Here is a 27,563-nt window from a genome sequence, read left to right as displayed (position 1 = left end):
ATGTAAGGGCTCCCATTCCTCCCTTTTCTCCCTCCCTCCTCCTTCTGCTGTTAGAGCATACAGTGCTGTAACTTTTCTTTCTGCTGATAGTTCCCAGAGCTCAGCATATTCACCCTCCTCTGGGCTTAACATTTTTTTGTTGCCCACATATTCTATCAGGGCTTGACAAACCCAGTCCTCAAAAGACCCAAACATAGGCCAATACACATGTGGCCATGTTGGTTCCTTTGGCCATATTCTCATACAATAATGGACTAATTTTGTTTTTGTTTTCCCTTTCTGGGGCCCCTATCATTCCAATACTCAATCATTAATCCCAACGGGCTTTCTGGGGGAGTATCTGGTAGCTTTGTTTCGCTCCCTTTGTTAGGGTCTCGGGTCCTCAACTTAGTTTGACCCATCTTTCCTGACTGCCTGAAAGAGCCTCTTGCAGGGGGTTAAAGGACCCTCTTTTAACCCACCCATGACTCCTATAGGAATCGCTTTGGTCCTTCACCGGCCAAGTCCCTCGCGGGAGTTTGGAACCGCAGCTTATCGGACCTCCGCACTCGCTTCGGAGTCAGACTCCGTCTCAAACAGGCTCTTTCACACCAGGCAGTCGAATCCCACCCAACCGAACGGCTTCCACAGCACTCACGACTCTGTCGTCTTGGCTCGGGTCTGTGCGCACAGAATTAAGGTCTATAAATGGCTGCAGCCTCATCAGGGAGCTCAAAAAGATGGATTGGTTGATTCCGGCTGGGTTCAGGGTACCACCAGCCCCGACCGGCCCTCCCCAGCAGCCACCAAGCGGTGGGGGCGCCCCTGCCTAGGTGAACCTCCAGGGTCTGGTGATATCCTGGATGAGCCCCCAAGCTGTCATAAATAACAGGCATAAACTTGCGTTCATGCAAGGTAAGGCTTTAATAGAGCTGCAGGAATCAAGCAATGCACAGGCCTGGGTGCGCAGGGAGGCTCTGCTCTGCCCTCACACACACCTTTTGTTTGCAGTGTTCTCTTTTTGTATCCTATTCTATTACAGATTCATCACTAATTCTAAGAACAGGTTGGGTTTTGCTTATCAGTTCCAAGAATGGCAGGTGTCTCTTCCACACATGTCTCTTTTTACTCGGTGGGATGAAGTAAGGGGTCTTCAGTGATGAAGTAAGGGATCTTCCTCAAGTGTCCGCTCCATGAACTCCAAACTAGTCCTCTGCTCATGCCAAAGGCTGTCTCTTCCACCTGCCTCACTCCTCCACCAAGCTTTCTAGCTTCTAATTATTTATTGCTGTTATCTTAAGCTTTTGTGATGGTTGTGCAAGGAGGAGTGCAGCTCCATTCAAACCCCCTCCCTTCCTCCCTGTCTCGGGCCTCTTGCCACGAATTGATCAGATCAAATATATATTTCTCACATCTAGGACTGGTGCAGGCCACGGAACACCCAGGGCTGTGAAGCTGACTTGCTCTCCTTCTCTCCTCCTCCCGGTGCAGGTCGTGAAGCTGTGCCGGGAGTGCCTGAAGAAGCAGGAGCCTGTGCTGGGGGACACAAACATCTACCTCCTGAGGATCCTGAGCATTGCCTCCGAGGTGCTCTCCTACCTCCAGATGTTTGAGGAAGCAGCAGACTACGCCAAGAGGATGGTGGATGGCTACCTGTACGTCTGTGCCTTGTTGCTGGCAGGCTCTGTGCTTCTGCAGTGCCACGCACTAGGAATCATTTGCTCCCATCCGTGCTGGCATTCAGACTGGGAACTGATTGTGTCACCAGGTAGAAAGGGATCCCTTCTGAAATGCACAACAGTTCCCAAACATCTCGAGTTACTGAACTGCAACAGACAGACTGTTTGGGTACAGCTTTGGTTAGCCTCTTTGTTGTGTCTGACCAGCACCTTAAGGGCTGCCCTGGTAGCAGAGCCAGCCTGGGTGCAGGACAGAGAGGCTGTCACCACTGCAGGCAGGAGAAGTTGCAGAGTAAGGAGAAACCATGTCCAGTGGCTGCTACTTAAGGTATCAGAGAACCACAGAACGTTAGGGCTTGGAAGGGCCCTGCAGAGCAAATCCAGTCCAAGCCCCTACCAGAGCAGGAGCACCCAGGGCAGGGCACACAGGAGCACATCCAGGGGAGTTTGAAAAGGTTCCAGAGAAGGAGACTCCACAACCTCTCTGGGCAGCCTGCTCCAGGATCCAGCACCCTCACAGGCACAAAGTTTCCCCTCCTGTTCCCTGGCACCTCCTCTGCTCCAGCTTGCCCCCAGTGCCCCTTGGGCTGCCCTTGGCCACCCCTGGGCAGAGCCTGGCTGCGTCTTCCTGACACTGCCCTGCAGATCTTTCGCACAGCACTGAGGGCAGCCCTCAGGTTCCTCTGCTCCCTTCCCTCCTGATTAATACATGGAGTTTAGTCTGGGCTGACACAGGTTCTGTAGTAGAAGCTCAGTAAGGATAAATGAATTCAGGCTCAGTTCACCCAGGTGCAGGGCAAGGCTCCAGCTGAAGCACTTCAGCATTACCGAGGCTGTCCTGCAGGGCAAAAGAGAAAAAACTGACTGCAAAGTGATGGAAACCCTGGAGGAGAGAGCGAGCCCAGCTCGCCAACCCCTGCAGCCTCCTGCTGAGAACGTGCTCATTACTTCCCTTTTGGCCAATTTTACCCCAAAAGCCCGTGGATATTTTGTTCTTTTTCACAGGGGTGACAGAGTCACCTCCCTGCCTTGCAGGCCTGACAAGCCACATCCCAGCTCTGCCACTGAGCTGGTTGAATGACAGAGCAAATTGCCTGCCCTGCCTGTCCCTCTGCTTTTCAGTCCAGAACAGGAGCTGCAGCACCTCCCTTCCTTGCTTCAAGGGCTGCCAGCTCAAGGTGCTGTCTTGGAGGCAGGGGTTTGGGTAAGTCCAAGCAGACTCTGAAGTTGGAAGTAGAGGCCAAGTTTTGTTTTTCCCACCTTGAGTACTGACCATAGGAGAGCGATCTGTGTCCCCAGAGGCAGGGATGTGTCTCCTGGGGGGGAGATGAGCATTTCTGGAGTTTCTGGAGCCTGTTTCTCTGCTCACTCTGCTCGAGGCACTGGTGGCTGTTGCAGTCTCAATGTAGGCACAGCAGCGGCAGTTAAGTTGGTGCCATCTGGGCTGCAGGCTCAGATCTGGGGTTTGTTTGTGCTAAAATAACATGGAATGACAGAGCCTGGCATACTCCACTCCAGGTGTCCAACTTCCACTGTCCACAGGTTGTTCACCTTCTTTCACAACAGCTGGTGCCCTACTGTGGCTCATGTCCTTGTGTCACCCATGCCTGCCCCTTTCCGGGCAGGGCTGCTTGGTTCAGTGGCACTGAATGCAGCACCCTCTGGAGCGAACAATCTGCTCCTTGCCAAAAATCTCACCTCACTGACAAGCAGTTGGGATCCCAAAGCTTTCCTGAGCTAAAATTCCCCAATGTTTTTCCAGGAAAATATACCATCCCAACAACGCCCAGCTGGGCATGGCCGTGATGCGGGCAGGGGTGACTCACTGGCACGCCGGGCTCATTGAAGCCGGGCACGGGCTGATCTGTAAAGCCTATGCCATCCTCCTGATAACCCATGGGCCTTCCCACCCCATCACCAAAGATCTGGAGGTAGGTGACTTCTCTCTCGTCTCTGCTGTCTGTCTGTCTGCTAAAACTTGCATTCCAGCTGCAGAAACACTGCCTCTGGGAGAGATGAGAGCTGGAGGAGCACTGCTGCTGCTGGGGCACCCTCTGCAGAGCAGAGAATCATCGAGGGTGGAAGAGACCTTTAAAGGTCATTGAGTCCAACTCTACAACTGTAATCCACCTACCATGGCCTCTAAACCATGTTTTGAAGCACCACACCTGCAGCTTCTTACACACCTCCAGGGATGGGGACCCCTCCCTGGGCAGCCTGTGCCAGTCCCTGACCACTACTGCAGCAAAGACATTTTCCTAATCTCCAACCTGGTACAGCTGCAGCACATTTCCTCTTGTCCTGTCACTTGTTACTAGGGAGAAGAGACCAATGCTGGCCTCACTGCAGCGTCCTGTCAAGGAGCTGTAGAGAGCAGTGAGGCCTTCCCTCAGCCTCCTGTCCTCCAGATAAACAGCCTCAGCTCCCTCAGCTGCTCCTTGTATGACAGCCTCCCAACCTCACTGGCCTTGTTGCCCTTCCCCGGACACCTCCAGCACCTCAATGTCTTTCCTACACAGTGGACCCCAGCACTGAGCCCAGTGCTCAAGCTGTGGCCTCATCAGTGCCCAGTATAGGGGCACCCTCACTGCCCTGCTCCTGCTGGACACACTGCTGTTGAGCCAGGCCAGGGTGCAGGTGGCCTTGGTCACTGGGCACACAGCACCTCATGTTCGGCAGCTGTCACCCAACACCCCCAGATCCTTTTCTGCTGGGCAGTTTCCAGCCACTCTGCCCCAAGCCTGAAGTGTTCATGGGCTTGTTGTGACCAAAGTGCAGGAGCCAGCTCTGGTCTTGCTGAATCTCATCCCACTGACCTCAGCTTATGGATCCAACCTGTCCAGGTGCCTCTGCAGAGCCTCCCTCCAGCACATCACCACTGCCACCCAGCTTGTTGCCACCTGCAGACTGACTGTGGTGGCCTCAATCCCCTCATTCAGATCACTGATGAAGATGTTAGACAGACCTGGTCCCAGTACATGCCCTGGTACTGGCCCCCAGCTGGAGGAATACTTTTCTCCTGCACCAGGTCATGCACTGAAAGTGGCCTCTGAGGCCCTAAAGCTTTGGCACTGCTGTGTCCAAGGCCAGAGTCTCCCATTCTTCACACAGCCCAATTTCTGCTCTCAGGTGGATGGCATCACAGCCTGACTATTCCATTTCCTTATGGTGCATGCTTCCAGTTTACCAAGTGTTTTTCTTTACTGCTGCCCATTGCTCTTTTTCCCCCAGCCCCTCGTCCCTCTAAGCTGCATGGTGACCACCAGGTGCATTGCCGAGCTTAGGGCTGAGAGCTGCAGGTCCCAGGGGTTACATCTGCTCAGCTGTGGTGGACTCTGTACAGTTGCAGGGGGGATCTGTCATTGCTTTAACTCATCTGATGTGGCCTCTTGGCTTTACAGAATCTTCCTTTATTAACAAAGTGCAAAAGGAAGGCTGGGGAGGGACTGTTCAGAAGGGCCTCTGGGGATAGGATGAGAGGCAATGGTTTGGAACTGGAGCAGAGCAGTGAGGTCGGGCACGAGGAGGAAGTTGTGCACAGTGAGGCTGGTGAGACACTGGCACAGGCTGCCCAGGGCTGTGCTTGAGGCTCTGTCCCTGGAGACATTGAAGCTCAGGCTGGCTGTGTCCCTGTGCAGCCTGCAGGGGGTTGGACAAGATGCCTTTAGAGGCTCCCTTCTAACCCAATGCCAGCTGTGACTCTGTGAATGAAATCTTTTACTGCCAACTCAGTCCCCACTGTGGCAGAGCTCTAACCTGTATTAGTGCAGTTTCCAGTCACCACTACCTTGTGCCTAAGGCCAGGCTGGCTGCTGACTGCTTCCCTGTGGATGCCAGAGAGTGAGCCCAGCGCCTCCATTTATCTCCCTTCCCACCTCCTGTGGAGGAAAAGAACAGACACTGGCACATGCTCATCCCTGTGCTCTCAAGGGCTGAATCAGCTCACAGGCAGCTGCAAAGGATTTCCTAAGTTCTCTCCTGAGCCTTTGCTGAAGTGCAGCTCTGGGAATGACTGCTCCTGCTGAGTCCTGGGATGCAGGAGGTGCAGCTGTGGTGTGGCATGGCTGAAACGGGAATAACATTGCACTCCTCCTCTGCTTCCTGATGATGGGCCTCACCTAAGGCCAAGCTGTGGGTGGGAAGTGCACTCGGTTCCTGGCTCTGCATGGCATCACCTCTAGGTCCTTTGCCAGGTCTGGCAGAATGAGCTCCCCAGCAGCCTGTGGAAGAGGTGGGTGAAGGAAGGGCTTCTTCAGCTTCACACTTCACAGGCTGCCAGGTCTGAGAATGCAACTGGATCTGTGTGTCCTGCTAATGGGGCACCTAGAGTCAGGTGCATGTCATGACATGGGCTAGGACAGTGCCCACTGTTTGCTCCCTGGGAGATGCCCTGCCTCCCAGCCCGTGTGCCCTGCTGTGCCCCTCAGGTCATGCGTGTCCAGACCGAGATGGAGCTGCGCATGTTCCAGCAGAATGAGTTCATGTACTACAAGATGAGAGAGGCTGCCCTCAAGAACCAAAAGATTCAAGTCATGCCTGAACCCAGCAATGAGACCTCACCAAGCCTCTTCCACAAAAAGGAATAAAGCCCTCTCTTGAGCCAAATCTGTGCCTGTGGGATAACATTAGCTGTGGCACCTCCGAGCACTAGGAATGCTGCCACATATCCTTGCTTCCAGCGGCACCAGCCCCCGCCCCAGCATGGACCTGCTGGGAGAGTCCTGAGACATCTTCTGAGGGTGCAAAGCAGAAGAGATCTTGGCAGAAGCACCATCTTTCTTGCTACCACTAGCATTAAAAATCAAAGCCAGAAAGCCTGTTATAAAACCATTTCTGTTCTTGCTGGGGACCTCTTTCTCTCTCTAGCAGCCCTGAAGTCTCAGCTAAATTCCAACTGATCCTTTCCTAAGTGGTTTTGTTTTCCCATCACGTTCCTGTGTGACATCATTTCTTCACAGTGATGTCCATGGGCGTTTGACCAAGGGATGGCACAAGTGGGAAGCTGGTTCCAAGAAGGGTCATGTCTGCCTGTGGGCACTGAGTGGAGACTGAATGAGAGCCACAGGTGGTGTGTTTCTGGTGCTGCAAAACGCTTCCGCAGCTGGCACTGCTGCAACGTCAGCCTGGCAGCACCTTGCAAGTGGCGGAATTCCTACATGAGGATAAATTAACCAGAGCAAAGGAGTCTCCTTGGCTAAGGCCAGCAAATGGCTGCAGTGATGGCAGCAGATGGCTGTGAGGAGTCGATACCAGAGGCCACTTGCACTGGCTGTGTGGATTACTCTGACTGCACAGATAGTTTCCAGGCAGGAAAGTTCACCTTTGCTCACCTTCAGGGTGAGCTGGTGGCTCTGATGCCCTTCAGCACCTGCCTCCCAGCTTGGGGAGGCTTAATCAGTCTTGCACTGGGCTAAAAAGGGAAGGTCCATGGGCAAGCTGCCAGTGGACAGCTCACAGAGCTAAGGCAGTGCTTGGATAAAAGCAGGCCTTTGCAGCCTGCCTATCTCCAAACCCAACTAGTTTGCTCTAGACCTTCAGTGGCAGCCAGGAGATGAAGATGGTTTGTTTAAGGTTCCCCTGCTTGCTCCTTAGCAGAGCAGCAAGAAAACAGCATCAGAGCTTTTCCTCTTTGACTTTTCTCAGAGCTTTTGCTGGTGTTTCTCCACATCTGGGATGAGTTCACTATAGCTCAGCACCTGCTTTGTCTTCGAGGTGCCCATCTGATGTGGCAATCCATGCTGGTCAGCTCTCAGCAAGAGGATTGCTGCTGCCCTGTCACATGAAAGCCTGAGGAGAGAGGAGGCAAGGGAGAGATGCTCTTGAGGACACACTGGGGTTCTGGTGGCAATACTGGGGTTGCAGGAGGAGGTGGGAAGGGACTCATTTTCAGCTTTGAGCAGTTGTAAGAACTTCATCCCAGCTAGGCTCTCACACCAGCCATGGGCCCTTTTCCCAGTGATGATTCCCAGATGTCATGCCAGCACAGGAAAAGGCAGCTAAGAGAAGTTTCCTCTCTGTGCAGCAGAACCCCACACCTCCACACAGCCTCCAGCACCAAGCAACAGAATGGGAGATGACTTTGGTGCCTCTTCTGTACCTACCCCGTAGCAGCCAGTGCCCATCTCCTGCCAGGAGACACAGCCTGTACTTGCTCAGGAGGAGGTTGTGCAGTTCTGGGTGGGACACACCCACAGCTCCTAAAGACTGTCCATGCCCTCCTGCTGGTGGGGAGGAGATGGGGATGGAGAGGCCAGAGCCTGCAGAGCTGGGTCCTGTTGCAGAGGTGTGAGGGTGAGGATGGTAGTTGAGACACCCAAACTCACCCCATGCTGGTGGCTTCCCCAAGGCAGCTTTCCAGGCAGGATCACTGATACTGCCTTCAGCCCACCCCAACTATCCCATCCTTTAGCCCTGCCCTTTGGTCATTTTGGCCACGTTTGAAAGGAAAGGGAGCAGAGCCCTTCCCCTGCCCAGTGCACCCAACACAGCTAGTGCAGCTGTGGGTGCAGGACACAGTGGGACAGCACTGGTGGGGTGCAGGCAGCTGTCCCCAGGAAGGAGGGAGGATCTGGGAGAGTGCTCATCAGCATGGAACACATCCCAGCAGGTGCCTCAGTGGCTCTGAGACTGCAACCTAGCCCAGCTCCATCCCCTGACAGCAGCACAGCCCTGGCTCAGCTGCTTGCCCAGTTTCTGGCAGGGCTTGCACCAATGTGCTCAGCCTGGCAGCTCCTCAGAGCAGCAGTGAAGAAGCTGATGGCAATAGAGAGGCTTTAGTACAAAGTTGGCTTTAATGGAGACATTTTACACAGTGAGGTGAGTGCTGTGTGCAGGGCTTCTAGATTCTCTTGCTGATTCTCTTGTAGGTCAGGTCACCCATGGTCATTGTCTGGAAAATAAATGCAGAGAGTTAGCTTGGCTGCAGGCTCTGACATGCAAACCAAAGCAGGACTTCTCTCCAGTTTATCTCTGCACTGAACTGCTAAAGCTTTGGGTTTCTTCATGACTACCTCAAAGCAAGCAGGGACAATCTGGCATCCCTCAGCTGGGAGCAGTCTGCTGATCTCTTGAGGAGTGCCAGGCCCAGACACACAGCTCCAGCACTGTGTGGCTGAGAACATGCCCTTCTTAGCCGAGGATTTGATCAGCAGTGCCTGCTGGGCTTTGGAAGAGCACTGTGGGGACCAGACTGTAATGGAAATCTGCTCTCAGAGCCTGGCTGGCTGATCAGCTCTGGCTGAGGAGCCTGAGTGCAGGCACATCCTCATCTCCAGCACCTCCAGAGGGTCTCTGTAGGCTTTCTAGGGCCAGCCCCCCGGAGGCAGCTGCCTGCACCACGCCTCCACGCTCCTCTTCTCCACTTACATGAGTGATGGTGTCTCCATTGAGCTCGGTGACAGACTTCAGCCCTTTCAAGCTTGTCACCAGCTTGTTGTTCCCCTCCATCTGAACAACAGCCTGGTGGGAGAGGACAGAGGCATTCCTGTTAGTGCTGGAGCACATCTCGACCCCTAGACTTTGTCCTTCCCCTTCTGTACTGAGTCATTACCATCCCCGCTGCAAGCTGTTTGGAGCAAGCTGCCTCTCTGGTGATTCTGCCCTTCCTGGGAGGATTGTGCTGGGACTGGCTACAACACAGCAAGGGACCTCTGCGTGGATGTGACTCTCCCAGTGTCACTGCCTCTCTCTTTCGCACTGAGACTCACTCACTGCTCCCACACCGTTAGGTCCCTGGCATGCCTTGGCATCACACCAACAGAGGGATTCTGGGGCAGAAGAAGGAAGGCTGCCCCTGCTGGTACCTCTGTGCAGCCCTGATGCTCTCTCAGCACCTGCTCATGCAGCACCCAGACCAGAGAGGCTGCCAGCTGCTGAAACTTGAAGGAGAGCTGTGTTGGTCTGAGACTGAGCGGCTGCCTGCCCTGCACTAGCTCTGAGTTACCAAAACTGAGGGGGGGATATGTTTCATGTAGCAACAGGAGAGAAAGTCAACCACTCCCCACCTCAAATCTTTCAGACCTTTTGCTGTCAGGAAAGTGTACCAAAGCATCTCCCCCCGTCCCCACGAGAGCTCTGAAGACTCTGCCTTGCAGCTCTCTGCTGTCTGGCTCTGCAGGCAGCTTTAGCAACGCCAGGCTGCGGCAGTGCTGGCTGGGAACTTGCTTTCCAGGAGCCAAGCAGGGCAGTGGGAACTGCAGAGTCCTTTGCTCTCAGGAAGGTGACTCCACAAGGAGGACACATTTCCAGAAGGGTGTCCCTAGGAGACTTGCTGAGGGCCTGCAGGGAGCAGGACAGTGTCTGCCACATCTGCAGGCCCGAGGTCAGCAGTTAGCCCCCTGCCATTACATCAGGTGGTGCATGCCAGCCCCGAGAGACAGAGGCAGGCCGGGGAACTGCCCAGGGCTCTTCCCCGTGTCAGTTTGAACCCTTTGGCCTGCTCACTCCTTTTGCTCAAGCACAGAGGAGATGGCTGGAAAGGAAACTTCATGTCCTTGAGCCTCCCGAGGCCTGGCAGAGCAGAAGCCAACGATTCACCTTGACTTTCTCTCCCGTCAGCAGCTCCATATCGCACTCCTCCCCGATGGTGAACTCATTTTTCAGCACTTTGGAGCCAGTGGTCACAGTAATCTTGAACTTCTTCCCGTCCTGCACAATCTCTGAGATGCTCTTGATGTCCTTGCCCTTCTGGATCTGGTCATCAGGAAGTCCTGCCCAGGAGCAAGAGTTGTTAGGTGGACCTGGGGACCCACAGCTGGGAGGATTTCTATTCCCATGTGGAAAAACTTCCCAGTAATGGTGGCTCCCCAAGGACCAGATGGCCCTGAGTCTGCTGGGCAGAAGGGACAGCAAATGCTGTCGCCCTGGGTCATGCATGGGAACTGGGCATCTCTCAGGCTGGCTGCAGAGCAGCCTCCTCCTTGGCTAAGCCCAGAGAGAAACTGAAAATTCAATTTTCCTTCCTTCTCTGGGAGGTATGCAGAGAAAATGCAACAAACTGAGGCAGAAGGAGGGAACCAGGTAGGTGGTTTGTGAGAGCTCAGAACCAGCTCACCAAAATCCTCTCCCAAAGGCTGAAGCTGCCCTGGCAGGCGGGGCAGATCCCCGGAGGAGCAGGTCTCTGGCACAGACGTTGCTGGGGATGTAGCTAAGCACATCCACGAGCAAGCACTGACGAGCCCTGCCCACCTCTCCGTGGCCGTGGAGCTGAGGAGCCTCTGAGCAGCACCACTGAGCAGCGCCGCGGCGGCCTGAGCGATGTCCTGCTCACCCTCAAGCCTGGCAGAGCAGATCCACAGCAGCCCAAGCCACCGGGGTGCCGCTGAGCCCAGAGCATGCGTGCAGCGCTCCGCCCTGCTGGCACCGGTGCCCTGCACGCCGTCCAGGCTCATCCAGCATCTCCTCAGCTCCGGCCAGCAGGCAGTGGCGCAGAGATGCTCTCTCGCCCGCTCTGAGGTCGCATCCCCACGCACATGCACTTACCCCCAGGGGCTGCGGGGGCAGAGCGCGGGGGCTGGGAGCGCTGTCTGGGCAGCTGGCAGGCGCGGGCACAGGAGCGGCAGAAGGCAGAGGCGGCAGTGGCACAGGCAGCACTTACCAAGGGCTTTCATGAAGGGCTCAAAGTTCTCCTGGGACTGGAGCTCGTACTTGCCGGTGAAGCTCATGGCGGCAGGACGCTGCGCTCGGGCACAAGAGAGGCTGCTGCGCCGGGCGGCACGGCCTCGCTTTATAGTGCCCTGCCGCTGGGCAGGGGTAAGGTGATGTAATTCTTTTATGGCTCTGTTCAAACATTAACATCAAACTGATCAGGGGCCAGGACAGATAAATGGCTCTGCACTGTACAGGCCTTGATTTGCAGCCGGGGGGGCAGGGACAAACCCCAACAGCCCGTTTTATGGAGGCAGCTACGTGGCACCCATAAACAGCTGATAACGGCACAAGAGTGCAAACAGATTAATTACCGCGGCAGAGAGGCAGATCACCTCATCAGCTGGCAGGGGGCAAGCACACATCTGGGCCAGGAGAAAGTGGTGGCAGGTTATGGTGTCCCTCAGAGTGCCAAGGGCAGCCTGGGCTGCATCCAAAGCAGGGTGGGCAGAGATGGAGAGAGGGGATCCTGCCCCTCTGCTCTGCTCTGGGGCCACCTCACCTGCAGGGCTGGGGCCAGCTCTGGGACCCCCAACACAAGACCAGAAAGGAAGAAGAGGCTTCAGTTCTCCTACCCTTTTCCCCTGTGAGACACCACACACTCACGCCAGCAAACAAACAGCATGCAGGAGCCAGGAGGGGAAGAAGAGATCAGCAGAGTCAGTCACAGGACACCCAGAGCAGGGACCTCAAGCAGCACTTCCACAGTGCCTTTGTGCCAGCTGTGTGCTGGCTGCAGCCAGAGCAGGCAGAGCAGCAGCACAGGGAGGGGATTCTGCCCCTCTGCTCTGCCCTGCTCAGTCCTCACCTGCAGCACTGCCTCCAGCTCTGGGAACACAGCACATGAAGGACCTGGAGAGGCTGGAGAGGGTCCAGAGGAGGCCACAGAGATGCTCAGAGGTCTGGAGAACCTCTGTTGTGGGGACAGGCTGGGAGAGTTTGGGCTGTTGAGCCTGGAGAAGAGAAGGCTTCAGAGAGACCTCAGAGCTGCACTTCAGTACCTGAAGGGGACCTGCAGGCAGGCTGGGGAGGGACTGTTCAGAAGGGCCTGTGGGGATTGGACGAGAGGCAGTGGTTTGGAGCTGGAGCAGGGCAGAGTTAAATTCAACATCAGGAGGAAGCTCTGCACAGTGAGGGTGGTGAGACACTGGCACAGGCTGCCCAGGGCTGTGCTTGAGGTCCCATCCCTGGATCCACTGAAGATCAGGCTGGCTGTGTCCCTGTGCAGCCTGCTCTGGCTGGAGGTGTCTGTGCTGAGTGCAGGAGGTCAGCCAAGACGCCCTGTGAGGCATCTCTTCCAGGCCAGTGCCACCTGTGACCTGTGGTGTTTCTTCTTTTCGATGTGCACCGCTGGGTCCTTGGCACAGGCCTGGGAGCAGCAGCTGCGCACTGGCAGGTTCTGACTCCCCTGCTGCAGCACCTCGTGGGCCTCTGTAATGGTGAGCTTTGGTGTAAGCCAGGCATGGAAGTGTCTTCCAGGGAAAAAAGCAGGACTCAGGATCAATCCCTGTGCTGGAACAGGCCCATCCTGATGCCTGCAGGTTGATTCAGTGCCCATCACTATGGCCTTGCCTCCAAGAGAGGCTGGTGTGGGCAGATGCAGCAGTGCCATTTGCAACCCACTGCCTTCTCGTGGCATCTCTGGCCTCTTCTTCAGGTGCAACCATGGCTGAGCATGGGGAGTCCATCTCCTCCCTCTCTGCAGATGCTGGCAGAGCCTTCTGCAGCTGCCCATCCTGTTCCCATGGGCTCAGCCTGGGACTGCTGTCCACCTCTGCTCTCTGCTGCCACGGTCCCGGTGACCTGCTGTGATGGTCCGGTGGACAGAGGTGAGCAGTATCTGTCCAGAGGAGCAAGACCAGTTCTTATGGATTCTGTGTTGTGACATTTGGGTGCAAACGAGAGCACAGATCAGCACGAAACTGTTTATTAAAGGACAAGGTTGGGCAAAACAGAGGGAGAGAGAGAGAAGGGGGAGAGAGAGGGATAAAGAGAACGATGGAGAAGAGAAGGAGGAGCAGGGAAGAAAAGAAGCTGTGATCATATTACCCTCAGTCACAGATGGAGGGGAGAGAGAGAGACGGGTGTGTGGCCCAGGGGTGATCTCCTGTGGGGTCTGTCAGAGGTTCTTCGGGTGCTGTGCAGCTCTGGTGGTCTGGTGGTGGTCTGCCCTCGGTGGTCCGGTGGAGGTGCCACTGGTGGTCTGCTGGGAGTGCCACTGGTGGTCTGTTGGGGTGCCACTGGTGGTCTGTTGGGGTGCCACTGGTGGTCTGTTGGGAGTGCCACTGGTGGTCTGTTGGGGTGCCACTGGTGGTCTGGTGGAGGTGCCACTGGTGGTCTGCTGGGAGTGCCACTGGTGGTCTGTTGGGGTGCCACTGGTGGTCTGTTGGGGTGCCACTGGTGGTCTGTTGGGAGTGCCACTGGTGGTCTGTTGGGGTGCCACTGGTGGTCTGGTGGAGGTGCCACTGGTGGTCTGGTGGGAGTGCCACTGGTGGTCTGTTGGGAGTGCCACTGGTGGTCTGGTGGAGGTGCCACTGGTGGTCTGTTGGGGTGCCACTGGTGGTCTGGTGGAGGTGCCACTGGTGGTCTGCTGGGAGTGCCACTGGTGGTCTGGTGGGAGTGCCACTGGTGGTCTGGTGGAGGTGCCACTGGTGGTCTGTTGGGGTGCCACTGGTGGTCTGTTGGGAGTGCCACTGGTGGTCTGTTGGGGTGCCACTGGTGGTCTGGTGGAGGTGCCACTGGTGGTCTGTTGGGGTGCCACTGGTGGTCTGTTGGGGTGCCACTGGTGGTCCGGTGGGCGTGGCACCCTTCGGCAGGCATTCCTCCTGCCTCTCAAGCAGTGCTCTGCTCGGGGTCCGGCTGCAGCTGCCCAGGAAATCCTCCTGTGTCTTCTCAGGCACTCGCAGGGGACCGGTGCCAGTGGGGAGAGGGCCTCCGCCCCCCCCCCCGGCTGTACCTGTCCATGCCCTGAGTACACAGAAACCTTTTCCCTTGGGGGCAGCTGAGGTAAGATGTAGGCATCCTGGGCTTTGCAGCCAGGCTGAGGTCCAGGAGGTTCGAAGGTGTTGTCTGTTGATTTGCATCCCTGAGCTTTGGGCCAAGCCCCGAGTCTGAGTCCCAGAAGTAACAAGATTAAGGAGAGACGATGCAGTCTTTGTCTTTGTTGATGAACGAGAGAGAGGATTTAGACTCTCACACCTGCCCGGGCTGGGCTCAGCCGCAGGGGCTGCTTCATTGTGCAGCAGGCAAGAGAGGAACCTCTGCCGGGGGGTGAGCAGTGGGTGGAGCCGGCTGGGGGACACATCCAAAGGGGACATCACCAGGGAAGGGTCTGGTAAGGTGCCAAGAGTGCTTACCATGGGGTGAGCTAACCAGCACCTTCTCCAAACAGCTGCCAGCTTTTCCCCCTTTCATCCTCTGCTTCCCAGCAGGAATTCTATTGCCACAGAAACTGCATCTCATTTCCCTGCACCTCGGGTGAGTACCCCAGGGTCACACAGTGCTGCTCTTCCACACTTCCCCTTTCAGTCTCTCCTTCGTGGGGACAAGTCCTGGCAGGGGCAGGAGCCAGTAGCTCCCTGCCTCCCACCCGGCAGCGTCCTCCAACCATGGGCCAGATGGAGGTACAGATGTGCCTCTCACACACTCCTGCCTGGACCTCTGGCTGCTCCTCCAGGCAGTGAGGTCTCCTCTCTTCCATGGATGGGAAGGAGATCCAGGCAGAGATTTTGATCCCACTCCAACCTCTCCAAAGGAATGCTTCATGTAGAGGGCATTTGTACAGGTTTTACATGATCCAAGATGAACCAAATCCTGCATGCTTGAATTACAGCATGGAAGGGGTTGGAAGTGACCTTTGGAGATCATTGAGTAAAGCCCCTGCCAGAGCAGGAGCACAGCCAGGGGGGCTTGGAAAGGCTCCAGAGCAGGAGGCTCCACAGCCTCTCTGGGCAGCCTGCTCCAGGCTCCAGCACCCTCACACCAAACAAGTTTCTCCTCATGCTAAGCTGCAACCTCCTGGGCTCCAGCTTGTGCCTCTTGTGCCCTGTGCTGTCACTGGGCACCACCAAACAGAGCCTGGCACCTTCCCCCTGGCACCCACCCCTCAGCTACTGACAGACATTGCTCAGAGCCCTCTCAGCCTTCTCCTCCCCACACTAACCAGCCCCAGGGCTCTCAGCCTCTCTCCACAGCAGAGCTGTCCCAGGCCCTTCAGCATCCTCCCAGCTCTCTGCTGGACTCTCCCCAGCAGCTCTGTGTCTCTCCTGAACTGGGGAGCCCCAAACTGGACACAGCACTGCAGCTGTGGCCTCAGCAGGGCAGGGCAGAGGGGCAGGAGACCCTCCCTGGCCCTGCTGGCCACACTCCTCTTGCTGGCCCCAGGCTGCCCTTGGCCCTCTTGGCCCCAGGGGCACATTGCTGCCCCAGGCAGCACTTGCTGCCCACCAGCACCCCAAGGTGTCTCTCCAGGGAGCTGCTCTCCAGCAGCTGCCCCCCACTCTGTACTGCTGCCTGCTCTTGCTGCTGCCCAGCTGCAGGACTCTGCCCTTGGCCTTGCAGAGGAACCAGGAGGTTCCTCTCTGCCCAGCTCTCAGCCTGCCCAGGGCTCACTGGATGGCAGCACAGCCTGGGGGGTCTCAGCCACCCCTCCCACTTTGGTGCCACAGCAAACTGGCAGAGGTTCACTCTGTGCCCTCGTGCAGGTTGTTGATGGAGAACCTGAACAAGCCTGGGCCCAGCACCAGCCCCTGGGGACCACCACTGGCCACAGGCCCCCAGCTGGGCTCTGCACCACTGATCACCACCCTCTGGGCTCTGTTCCTGAGCCACTTTCCAACCCAGCTCACAGCCCAATCACCCAGCCCACTCTGCCTGCCTTATGGGATGCCATGGGAGGCAGCAGCAAAGCCTTGCTGAAGCCACAGGATGATGCCCACTGCTCCCCCTTCAGCATCCCTCTGGCCATGCCTCTGCAGAAGGCCATCAGATGAGCCTAGCACCATTTCCCCTCGGGGACTCCATGCTGGCTGCTCCTGATCCCTGCTTTTCTGCCGTGTGCTTAGCGTTGGCCTCCAGAAGGAGCTGCTCCACCACCCCTCCAGGGCTGCAGGTGAGGCTGCCTTGGTGTGGAGCTGCCCAGGTCTTCTGCTTTCTCTGTTTGATGGCTGGATTGGCATTGGCCCTCTGCCAGCCCTCAGGCACCCCTTCCCTTCCCTTCCCTTCCCTTCCCTTCCCTTCCCTTCCCTTCCCTTCCCTTCCCTTCCCTTCCCTTCCCTTCCCTTCCCTTCCCTTCCCTTCCCTTCCCTTCCCTTCCCTTCCCTTCCCTTCCCTTCCCTTCCCTTCCCTTCCCTTCCCTTCCCTTCCCTTCCCTTCCCTTCCCTTCCCTTCCCTTCCCTTCCCTTCCCTTCCCTTCCCTTCCCTTCCCTTCCCTTCCCTTCCCTTCCCTTCCCTTCCCTTCCCTTCCCTTCCCTTCCCTTCCCTTCCCTTCCCTTCCCTTCCCTTCCCTTCCCTTCCCTTCCCTTCCCTTCTCTCTTCTATTTCGACAGCAATGGAGAGTGGCTCAGCAACGCCATCAGCAGTTCCCCCAGCAGCTGTGGGTGCAGGGATGCTTGAAGGAGCACCTCGTTTGCTCCTGCCCCTGAGGACAGCAGACAGCTCAGCCTCTGCAGACCTCCCAAGCTCACAGTCCTCCTGGGAGCCCCAGGCCAGCCTGAGACAAGATACAGACAGCAAGCTGCAGAGACCTGAGCCTACGAGAGGACTGAGAAGAGGCCACCAGGCTTTATCCCACAGGCTTTGCATGGTTACCCTGGGCAGCAAAATCACTTAGAGCACTACCAGAGCTGTGGTGAAAGGTGCCCAGGGTCAGGTCTGGCTCCCAAGGGCTGCAGAATTCCCACCAAATGGCAGATGTGGAACAGAATTGTTAAGGATTCTTGAGGCAACTGTCAGAAATCCACAGATTCACAGAAGGGGTTGGGTGGGAAGTGGCCTCAAATTTCACCCAGTGCCAGCCCCCTGCCACGGGCAGGGACACCTCCTACCAGCACAGGCTGCTCAAGGCCTCATCCTGCCTGCCCTTGAACACCCCCAGGAAGGTGGCAGCCACAGCCTCCCTGGGCAACCTGTGCCAGTGGCTCACCACCCTCACTGCCAAGAACTTCTTCCTCATCTCCAGTCTCAGTCTCCCCTCCTCAAGTTTCAATCCCTTGCCCCTCCTCCTGTCACTCCCAGCCCTTGTCAAAAGTCCCTCCCCAGCTCTCCTGGATTCCCTTCAGGTACTTCAAGGCTGTTCTAAGGTCTCCCTGGAGCCTTCTGTTCTCCAGGCTCAACAGCCCAAACTCTCCCACAGCAGAGGTTCTCCAGCCCTCTGAGCATCTTTGTGGCCTCCTCTGGACCCTCTGCAGCAGCTCCAGGTCCTTCTTGTGCTGTGTTCCCAGAGCTGGAGGCAGTGCTGCAGGTGAGGGCTGAGCAGGGCAGAGCAGAGGGGCAGAATCCCCTCCCTGTGCTGCTGCTCTGCCTGCTCTGGCTGCAGCCAGCACACAGCTGGCTCTGGGCTGCCAGGGACCAGTGCTGGCTGCTGGGCACTTTGGCATCAACTGACACCCCCAGGGCCTTCTCCTGCAGCCTGGGTTTGTGCTTGGCACTGCTCTGATCCAAGTGCAGTAGTCGGCAGAAATGGACAGCTCATGAGAGGACTCCCCCACTTGAGGCCCAAGTCGTTCTCTGCCTGCATCCCCTCCTTTTCTACTTAGCTCTCTTCCACTTCCACACCTGTGCTCCAGCTTCTCTGTGCTGTCGGCTATGGATCACTGCTGGCAGGTTTCAAAATGCAATCAGCTGGTTTTTGATCAGTGATCAATACATGAAACCTCTTTGTGGTGCCTTCAGGTGTTCTGTTGGAACTTCTGCTCTGTTCTTTCCACTAGTGAGGAAATGCAGAACCTCCTACGAAGAAGAAGAAACTCTCCCTGAATGAAATCAGGCTGAGGTAATGATTATCCAGCCAGGCTGCTGAGCAAACAGCAGGTGAGATAAACTTAATCTCAAAAGCAAAGTTCAGAGCCCTGTACATGTCCCCACCAGCATGCAGGAGCTCCTAGAAAATGCCTCACTCACCAGGGTCAGGCAAATGCACCTGAGGACTGAGGTCCATAGCCATGGAGCTCTCTGAATTCTGTCTCCCAGGATGATGAATCTGGGAAATGCTGGTTGGCAGAGGCCTCTGAAGGTGTCTGGCTCAGCTTGTCACTCAAAGCAGATCTCCACCAGCAGCAGAGCAGCTCAGCCGTGGCCAAATCTCAGCAACTGCCTCCTCTGCCTCTCTGGGTAGCCATGGTGGGGCTGCACCACTCACCTCCTGAGGGAGAGCTGCTCAGCCCAGGCCTCCCAAAGTGCCACTTATGCCTCATGCCTGATGTTACTGCATCTGCCATAATCCAGAAGAGTTTGTTCCTGTCATCTCTGTCGCTGCCCAAGCAGCAGCTGCAGGCTGCTGTCACCTTCCGTGACCCCTGCTCTGGGATTCCAGATCCTGGCTCCCACTTTGTCTGCCAGGGCACTGGAAACCACTCTCCTGGATGCACTGCTTCTTGACAGCATGGCTCTGAGGTGGGCAAGAGGATTCTGAGCCTCAGGGCTCCTGCAGCAAAGGTTCTTCTCTGCCCCTCCAGTTCGAATTAGAACTCTTCATCAAGCTCTGGGCTAGAAAAGGACTTCACAGCTGGAGCATGCCGTGGGCAGAGGCACTTTGCTGTAGCCCAGAATGGGGCACCTGGCAGCCTTGAGGGGGCCTGAGGGTACCTCACCTTTGTGCCCTCTCCTATCTGTCCCACCAGTGACCCCCAGCCTGCATTGGTATTGAGGGTTGCCTCAACCCAGGTGCAGGACCTTGCACTGTGCCTCCTTGAAGCACAAGAGGTTCTCCCCAGCCAGCTCTCCAGCCTGTCCAGGTCCCTCTGGATGGCACCATCCCATCCTTCACTCTTACCAACAGCTTGGACTCACCTGCAGGCCTGCTGAGGGTGCCTCAGTCTCCCTGTCTGTGTCACTGACAAATATACTGAACAGCACTGGGCCCGAGACAGGCCCCTGAGGGACACCTCTTGTCACCCATCTCCATCTGGACATTGAGCTGTTGAGCACTACCCTTTGGATGTGATCATCCAACCAATTCCTTACCCACCAGAGGCACATCTGTCCAGCTCAGAGAGCAGGATGCTGAGGAGCCTGTGTCGAGGGCTTTGCAAAAGGCACCCCAGCCCCTAGCCACTTTCCTGCAGGCCTGCAGATCCCACACCTCCAGGTACACTTCCCTCCATCTCTTCCCATATCGCTGCTGGAGTCCCCTCTGTGCTGTGCTGTGCTGGGAGCTGGGTCTGCTGCCCAGTTTACACATCTCTGCTCTGATGCTTTTGAAGCCTGAGGAACAAAGGCTTCTGCAGCAGGGCAATGGCTGCACTGCTTCCGAAGGCTGGATGGGATGGGGATGGCTGCTGCTGCTGCCACCAACTCTCTGTCCTTCTTGCTCTCCACCATGTCTTCATTCTGCTGCACTAAGATGAAATGTGCCACTGTGCCCAGATTCTTGGTGGCAGCCTCCTGGAAGGCAGGAAGCAGCCTCCAAGCTGTACCACCCAAGCTGTAGACATCCAAGCGCCAGACCAGGCTAGGCTGGATTAGATAAAGCCATTATCAGGCCCTTGATAAGGCTGCTGAGAGCTTGTGCAGAGCACTGCCGCTTGATAAAGCTTCCCATCAATGCTAACATCCAGCAAAGGGCAGCCCTTGGAGTCTTACTGCCAAGGTCCCAAAGGTCCCAGAGGTCCCTAAGGCTCCATGTCACTCCTCCACAGCCAAGGAAGCCATTTCATGGGCAACATCAGGCCTGCCCCTGCCTTAGCTTTGCCTGCTGATGGTCACCTGAGGAGCAGAGCTTCCACAGAGCTGCCCTTTGCTCTTGGAGTCTTGCCTTAGGAGTAATGTTGCTGGCTGTACCAGTGTCCTCCTGCTCTCTTGCTCCAGACATCTCTGGTGCAGTGTGGTTTCCTCTCCCCTGGCACATGGTGAGGGTGCTGATGGCTCAGAGGGCACCTACTGTCCTTGCAGCTTAGCCTTTGGGAGGGTGAGGCTGTCCTTCCTCCCACCACCCAGCTTACCAGTCCAGTCTGCCTGGACTGCAGCAAAGCCTTTGGCACTGCCTGCCACAAGCAGCTCCTGGCACTGCTGGCAGCTCCTGGCTTGGGCAGATTCACTCTGGTATGGGTCAAGAACTGGCTGGAGGGCAGGGCCCAGAGAGTGGTGGTGAATGGTGCCACATCCAGCTGGCAGCTGGCACTGGTACTGTGCCCCAGGGATCAGTGCTGGGCACAGTCCTGTTCAACATCTTTATTGATGATCTGGAGCAGGGGACTGAGTCCAGCAGCAGTGAGTTTGCAGATGACATCAAGCTAGGAGCAGCTGTGGAGCTGTTGGAGGGTAGCAGAGCCCTGCAGAGGGACCTGGCCAGGCTGCATGGGTGGGCAGAGGCCAAGGGGATGAGACTGAACAAGGCCAAGGGCAGAGTTCTGCACTTTGGCCACAACAACCCCAAGCAGCACTAGAGGCTGGGGCCAGAGTGGCTGAGAGCAGGCAGGCAGAGAGGGAGCTGGGGGTGCTGGCAGAGAGGAGCTGCAGAGGAGGCAGCAGTGCCCAGGTGGGCAGCAGAGCCAATGGCATCCTGGGCTGGCTCAGGAGCAGTGTGGCCAGCAGGACAAGGGAGGTTCTTCTGCCCTGTGCTCAGCACTGCTCAGGCCACCCCTGGAGTGCTGTGTCCAGCTCTCGGCTCCTCCATTGCAGAGAGATGCTGAGGTGCTGGAAGGTGTTGAGAGAAGGGCAGCAAGGCTGGGGAGGGGCCTGGAGCAGAGCCCTGTGAGGAGAGGCTGAGGGAGCTGGGGGGGTGCAGCCTGCAGCAGAGGAGGCTCAGGGCAGAGCTCATTGCTGCCTGCAGCTGCCTGCAGGGAGGCTGTAGCCAGGTGGGGTTGGGCTCTGCTGCCAGGCAAGCAGCAGCAGAAGAAGGGGACACAGCCTCAAGCTGTGCCAGGGCAGGTCTAGGCTGGATGTGAGGAGGAAGTTGTTGTCAGAGAGAGTGATTGGCATTGGAATGGGCTGCCCAGGGAGGTAGTGGAGTTGCCGTGACTGGAGGTGTTGCAGCCAAGCCTGGCTGGGGCACTTAGTGCCATGGTCTGGTTGGTTGGGCAGGGCTGGGTGCTAGGTTGGGCTGGCTGAGCTTGGAGCTCTCTTCCAACCTCGTTGATTCTGTGGAGTCAGGGCACAAGGACTGAACTTGGTGCTTGCTGCTTATGGAGCTAGTTTGTGCCAGAGCAGGCAGAAAATGCTGGGAAGAAAATGGAGCTGTTGTGTTCTTGGGTGAGGAAGGTCTGGAAGAGCCCCCAAAGAGAAGCAAGTAAAGCACCTAACAGCAGCAATGTTCCAGGCACCTGCAGTGCAGCTATTTCCATCTGACCCAGGCAGGAAGAGCCTCTGAGACAGTGGGGCCCTGGGCAAGTGGAGGCTTGCATGTTGGGATGTAAATTGCATCAGCCTCCAAGTGCCTACAGCTGGCCAGATGAACTCCAGTTGTGTGGGGACACTTGGCTGTCACTGTGGGCTCCATGAGAAACAAGCAGCAAGGCCAAAGATGTGAACAAAGTCCAGAACTGCCAGCATGCCACTGCTTGGCACTCCTGCCAAGTTTGCAAGCACCCCCCTGGGCACAGGGGTACCCAGTTTGCATGCAGAGTCCAGTTTGCTTTGCCCAAGCCATCTGGAGAGGCTGAGAAAGCAAACCTGCTGCGACTGCTCTGCCTCCAAAGCTTCTTCCTAGCTGAGATGCTGCTGGGTGCTCACAGAGCCCATGCCCTGTGCAGGTCTGGAGCCAAATTTGGGCCCTGGGGTTTAAGGTGAACTGTGGTGTAGTAGCAGCAGGTTGCACAACCTGTGCAGGTCAGGGCCTCCTGAACGTGGCGTGGCGGGAGCCGGCGCGGCACAGTCCTGTGCTGGAGCTCCCTGATTGCTCTGCCTTTATGAGTGAGTCCTGCACTTTGGTTTGCCAGACCCAAACCACAACACAGATGTCCTTGAGCTGGTTGTGAAACACCTCGTGGTCAGGAAAGGACATCACACCCAGCCGTAGGGAAGGAACCTGCATGCTGGCAGCTCCTTGCCCTGCAGATCACCAGAGGTGGGAGTGGAAAAGCCTGCGTTTGTACAAGAGACATTGTCCCACCCCATGGCAGCTGAGGTACTGACAAAGCATACCCGACTGGGAAAGAGGGGGCAAGAGACACATTCAGGTAACACAGGGGATGCTTCATCTGCTCTTACTGCAGAATCACAGCATTTCAGGGTTTCAGACACCAGGCTGCCTCAGGAAGGGACCCTCAAAGCCCATCTTGTCCAGCCCCCTGCAGTCAGCAGGGACACCTCCAGCCAGAGCAGGCTGCACAGGGACACAGCCAGCCTGAGCTTCAGTGTCTCCAGGGACAGAGCCTCAAGCACCACCCTGGGCAGCCTGTGCCAGTGTCTCACCACCTTCACTGTGCATCCTCCTGATCCCCAACCTAACTCTGCCCTGCTCCAGTTCCAAACCATTGCCTCTCATCCTATCCCCACAGGCCCTTCTGAACAGTCCCTCCCCAGCCTGCCTGCAGGTCCCCTGCAGATATTGAACTGCAGCTCTAAGGTGTCACAGAATCATAGAATCAGTCAGGGCTTGAAGGGACCATAAGGATCATCCCATTCCAACCCCCCTGCAGGGACACCCTACCCTAGGTCAGGCTGCCCACAGCCTCATCAAGCCTGGCCTCAAACACCTCCCTGGGCAACCCATGCCAGGCCCTCACCACTCTCATCTCGACAACTTCCTCCTCACCTCCACCCTGAACCTACCCATCTCCAGCTTTGTATCCTTGGAGCCTTCTCTTCTCCAGGCTGAACAGCTCCAACTCCCTCATCCTGTCCTTATGGCAGAGGTTCTCCAGCCATCTTTGTGGCCTCCTCTGCACCCTCTTCATCAGCTCCAGGTCTCTCTTGTGTTGGGGTCTCACAGCTGGCCCCAGCCCTGCAGGTGAGGTCTCCCAGAGCAGAGGGGCAGGATCCCCTCTCTCCATCTCCTAGTGGCTAACAAGTTAACCACGGCACAGCAATGTGCCCTTGTGGCCATAAAGGCCAATGGGATCTTTGGGGGTATTAGGAGTGTGTCCACCAGATCCAGGGAGCTTCTCCTTCCTCTCTACTCTGCCCTGGTGAGACCTCACCTTGAATACTGCCTTCAGGCTTGGGCTCCCCAGTTGCAGAGGGGCAGGGATCTGCTGGAGAGGGTCCAGAGGAGGGCTATGAGGATGATGAGGGGCCTGGAGCAGTGCTTGGTGAGGAGAGGCTGAGGGCCCTGGGGCTGCTTAGTGTGGAGAGGAGAAGACTGAGAGGGGATTGAATCAATGTTTGTAAGTACCTGAGGGCTGGGGGCAGGAGGGGGGGACAGGCTCTGCTCACTGCTGCCTGGGACAGGACAAGCAGCAGTGGATGGAAGCTGCAGCACAGGAGGTTCAGCTCAGCACAAGGGGAACTTCTTTACTGCAAGGGTCCCAGAGCCTGGCACAGGCTGCCCAGAGAGGTTGTGGAGTCTCCTTCTGTGGAGCCTTTCCAGGCCTGTCTGGATGTGTCCCTGTGTGTCCTGAGCTACACTGTGTGGTCCTGCTCTGGCAGGGGTTGGACTGGATGCTCTCCCTGGGTCCCTTCCAACCCCTGACATGCTGTGAGCTGGGATCTCTCCCACGCTGCATCGGACGCAGCCCAGGCTGCCCTTGTGTATCCCGCAGGTTGTGTCCTTGATGAAGGTGTTAACAGCACTGGGCCCATTACGGACCCCTGGGAGCCGTTCCCTGAGTGCTTCTTCCTGCAGCCCCAGGGGATGCCCGGGGGGATGCCCGGGGGGATGCCCGGGGGCGGGCACCCGAACGCCGCCGGCAGCTGCGCCGCGGGGAGCGGCCGCGAGTGAGCCGGGAAGGGCCCGGGCCGGCGGCACCTGCTGGGCACACGCAGGGCAGTGCTGCCATCTGCTGGCACAGGCACTCCAGAGCCCGTGCCCGTGCCCTGCGGCTGCCCGAGCCCTGCTGCTCCTCTGGGGACAGGACCCGAAGCCAACACTTGGCTTGTGCAGGGCATACAGAGGGGACAGGAGGTGACCAGCACAGGCGACCTGGCAGTGCCGTAGCGCTGAGACCTCTGGTTGTGCCACTCAGAATCACAGAATCAGGCAGGCTGGCAGAGAGCTCCAAACTCAGCCAGCCCAGCCTAGCACCCAGCCCTGCCCAACCAACCAGACCATGGCACTCAGTGCCCCAGCCAGGCTTGGCTGCAACACCTCCAGCCACGGCCACTCCACCACCTCCCTGGGCAGCCCATTCCAGTGCCAATCACTCTCTCTGCCAGCAACTTCCTCCTCACAGCCAGCCTAGACCTGCCCTGGCACAGCTTCAGGCTGTGTCCCCTTCTTCTGCTGCTGCTTGCCTGGCAGCAGAGCCCAACCCCACCTGGCTACAGCCTCCCTGCAGGCAGCTGCAGGCAGCAATGAGCTCTGCCCTGAGCCTCCTCTGCTGCAGGCTGCACCCCCCCAGCTCCCTCAGCCTCTCCTCACAGGGCTGTGCTCCAGGCCCCTCCCCAGCCTTGCTGCCCTTCTCTCCACACCTTCCAGTTCAGCTTCTCACTGCTGTATGAAGCCTTCCCCTCAGTAAGCTTTGGGATGGGGAGAGGAGAGGCTGAGACAGTCTGTTCTGAGGCATGCAAAGTGTTGTGGGATGACAACAAGCTGGAGGAGGCTGAGAGCAGCCTTGGCCGGGGTTTGCCAGCATGGCTGGTCTGTGATGTGCGAGTCCAAAGAACACAAACTGCTCAGGAGCAGACGAGGTCCAAAGTGGAAGTGCAAATCCCAGCAGGAACGTGGAGGAAAATGAGTAAGGTTACGCAAAAGATGAGGGCTGAGTCAGTGACAGAGGCTCTGCAGGAGGGCCTCTGCCCTTCCAAAGGGAAGAGAAAGGAGTAAGGGAGAGAGACCGAAGGGCTGGGAAAGAACTCAACCTTCTGGGATGGAAACAGTAACAATAAAAGGAAACAGACACCAACAGACACAAACCAACATCCTACCCAACCCCCCATGGCAACCTGTCACCAGCACCACTGATGCTGTGGCAGGAGTCCCAGACTGGACTCAGCAGCAGATGGGAGCTGGCTTCAGGACCTGGATTTGGGAACTCATGGACTAGGATCAAAGGCAGAACAGACAAAGTCCCCCTCAGACACTGCCCACTGAAGAAGAGGAGAGAAAGGAGAACTTGACCCTTGTGGTCCCTCTTATCCTGAGTGGGATGGAATCCCTTGTTGGTCAGTTTAGGGTCACCTGGACTGTCTGCTCCTCCCTGCAGGTGTGGCCTTTGACTCAGTGACCCAGTGAAGTCCACAGTATGTAGCAGTGACCTTGGTGTGCACTTGGTGCACTTAGTGCTAACTAAACATTGAGTGTTAGCATGGCTAGAAGCAGCAAGTGTCTGCACATGCCCTGAGCTGCATAAAGTGCCTCTCTGAGCAGAGGCTGAGCTGAGAACTCAACCCCCTGGGCAGACCTGGCTCTGGCCTAGCTCACACCAGCACAGCTTCAGTAAGGCTATGACAATTTCCAGCTATGGTCCACACTGTAGCAGATGAGCTCCAGTGGGCACTTTCTTTCCCTCCTTGCCTTTTAGGGCTCCAAAAGCTGCTAAGGCTGTGGAGCTCTACGCCGGGGTTCATGGCTCTTGCAGGGCTGAGCATGAGAAAAATCTTCCCAGCGAAGAGCCTTGCGCCAGTGTGTGCCCTGGCACATATCCCCACGCCTGCCCTGTGCTCCCTGCCCACCTGTGGCTGCCACACAAGCAGTCCCTGCCATTGGTGACCTCGCTAGTGAGGGCTGTCACTGCTGGCAGGCCTGGGCACAGCAAGCTCTGAGAGCAACCCTGCTGCCCTTTCTGTCTGCAGGCAGCAGCTGTCCTGCTGGAGCCTTCTTTCATGTCAGGGATCCTGCAAGGGACCTCCTCCTGCAGCGACCTGTACCATAGACTCCTTTGGGTTGGAAAAGGCTTTAAGAGCATCAGAGTCACAGAGCACAGCTGGTTGGCAGAGCTCTCCAAGCTCACCCAGGCCAACCCTCAGCCCAGCACTGCAGGCTCAGCACCAAGCCAGCTCCCTCAGCACCAGCTCCACAGGCTGCTGCAGCACCCCCAGGGATGGGGACTGCAGCACTGCCCTGGGCAGCCTGTGCCAAGGGCTGAGAACCCTTCCAGTGCAGAACTGTTCCCTGAGCTCCAGCCTGAGCCTCCCCTGGGGCAGCCTGGAACCATTTCCTCTGCTGTTGTCCCTTGGCCCCGAGCAGCAGAGGCTGCCCCTGCTCACTGCAACCTCCCTGCAGGCAGCTGCAGAGAGCAATGAGCTCTGCCCTCAGCCTCCCCAAGCCTGCAGCCTTGTCGAGGAACGCAGTTTGGCGGCAGGGTTATGGGGAAATACGCGAGGCGTTGACTATTTTATCAGTGATTTATTGCAAAAATGCGAATTCCTCTTCCCGAAACCACGCCACCCCTGTGAATTCTTTTGATCAAGGTCAAAGTAACATTTCAGAAAATGGCAAATTGAAGAGTCTATGATGTTTAAAGAGAGTTCTTTCGAGTCTTTGTGGTTTGAGTTAACAGTTCGTCAGCTACTCACTGTCTGTAGCTTGGTAGGGAGTCCCTTTCTCCCGGTGAGGGTCCAGGCATGTGCAGGCTCCCAGCCTCTGCGGCTCGGCGTGTCCGCCCGAGGCGAGGCTGGAGCAGGCAAAAAAAGTTTGTTGTTGTTAGAGGACAGGAGCGAGGTCCAAGATGGAGCAAGAAAACCCAAAAGGGTGAAAAAAAGGGCCCCCATCCTGGCCTGTCCACCATTTTTATAATGTTCAAAATAGGACTTGCCCACCAGTTCGGACCACTCTTACGTTATTCACAGAGATTGGCACAAGACAGTAAGCAACTTATACAATTGGGTAACATTGCCTAAACAATACTAAGACCACTCCTCAAGCCAGCCCACCTGCAGGTGCTGGGTAGGCCTGAGAAAGCAGGTTTTACTAACCAAAACAACAGCCTGTTTGTCTGAGAACCAAGGCCAAGTGAAAGGGAAGCATGGCCAGTGTTTACCTTTCACTTATCCTAGGAAGAAATC

At 56.8% G+C, this 27,563-nt stretch overlaps 2 protein-coding genes across 3 annotated transcripts in view; one reads left to right on the top strand and one right to left on the bottom strand.

The window, feature by feature from the left end:
- SMYD1 (SET and MYND domain containing 1) overlaps positions 1–6,496 on the top strand; it is a 40,622-nt gene extending 34,126 nt beyond the window's left edge. For both annotated transcript variants that reach the window (XM_064151689.1, XM_064151688.1), the window contains 3 exons: positions 1,471–1,634; positions 3,421–3,589; positions 6,086–6,496. In XM_064151689.1, the coding sequence (XP_064007759.1) occupies positions 1,471–1,634; positions 3,421–3,589; positions 6,086–6,244 (492 nt within the window). In that variant the 3' untranslated portion in view covers positions 6,245–6,496. The remainder of the gene's footprint in view (positions 1–1,470; positions 1,635–3,420; positions 3,590–6,085) is intronic.
- Positions 6,497–8,430: 1,934 nt separating this feature from the next.
- Positions 8,431–11,422, bottom strand: FABP1 (fatty acid binding protein 1). The gene is made up of 4 exons (XM_064151828.1): positions 11,254–11,422; positions 10,194–10,366; positions 9,024–9,116; positions 8,431–8,547 (listed from the first exon to the last, which is right to left on the bottom strand). The coding sequence occupies exons 1-4, from the start codon at positions 11,318–11,320 to the stop codon at positions 8,497–8,499; spliced, it is 384 nt and encodes a 127-aa protein (XP_064007898.1). The 5' UTR covers positions 11,321–11,422; the 3' UTR covers positions 8,431–8,496.
- Positions 11,423–27,563: the final 16,141 nt, after the last annotated feature.

The sequence above is a fragment of the Pogoniulus pusillus genome, chromosome 11 (assembly GCF_015220805.1).
Source record: "Pogoniulus pusillus isolate bPogPus1 chromosome 11, bPogPus1.pri, whole genome shotgun sequence".
NCBI lineage: Eukaryota > Metazoa > Chordata > Aves > Piciformes > Lybiidae > Pogoniulus > Pogoniulus pusillus.
Note: the sequence above shows the minus strand (reverse complement) of the source record. Positions and strands in the feature narration are given on the sequence as shown.

What these genes read in the sequence shown, in the direction of transcription:
- FABP1 (XM_064151828.1), bottom strand. Translation starts at nt 11,320, where the DNA reads ATGAGCTTCACCGGCAAGTACGAGCTCCAGTCCCAGGAGAACTTTGAG. An exon ending in GCCCTTCATGAAAGCCCTTG is followed by an intron (nt 10,367 to 11,253) that starts GTAAGTGCTGCC and finishes GCTCCTGGGCAG; the next exon opens with GACTTCCTGATGACCAGATC. An exon ending in TGACGGGAGAGAAAGTCAAG is followed by an intron (nt 9,117 to 10,193) that starts GTGAATCGTTGG and finishes CTCTCCCACCAG; the next exon opens with GCTGTTGTTCAGATGGAGGG.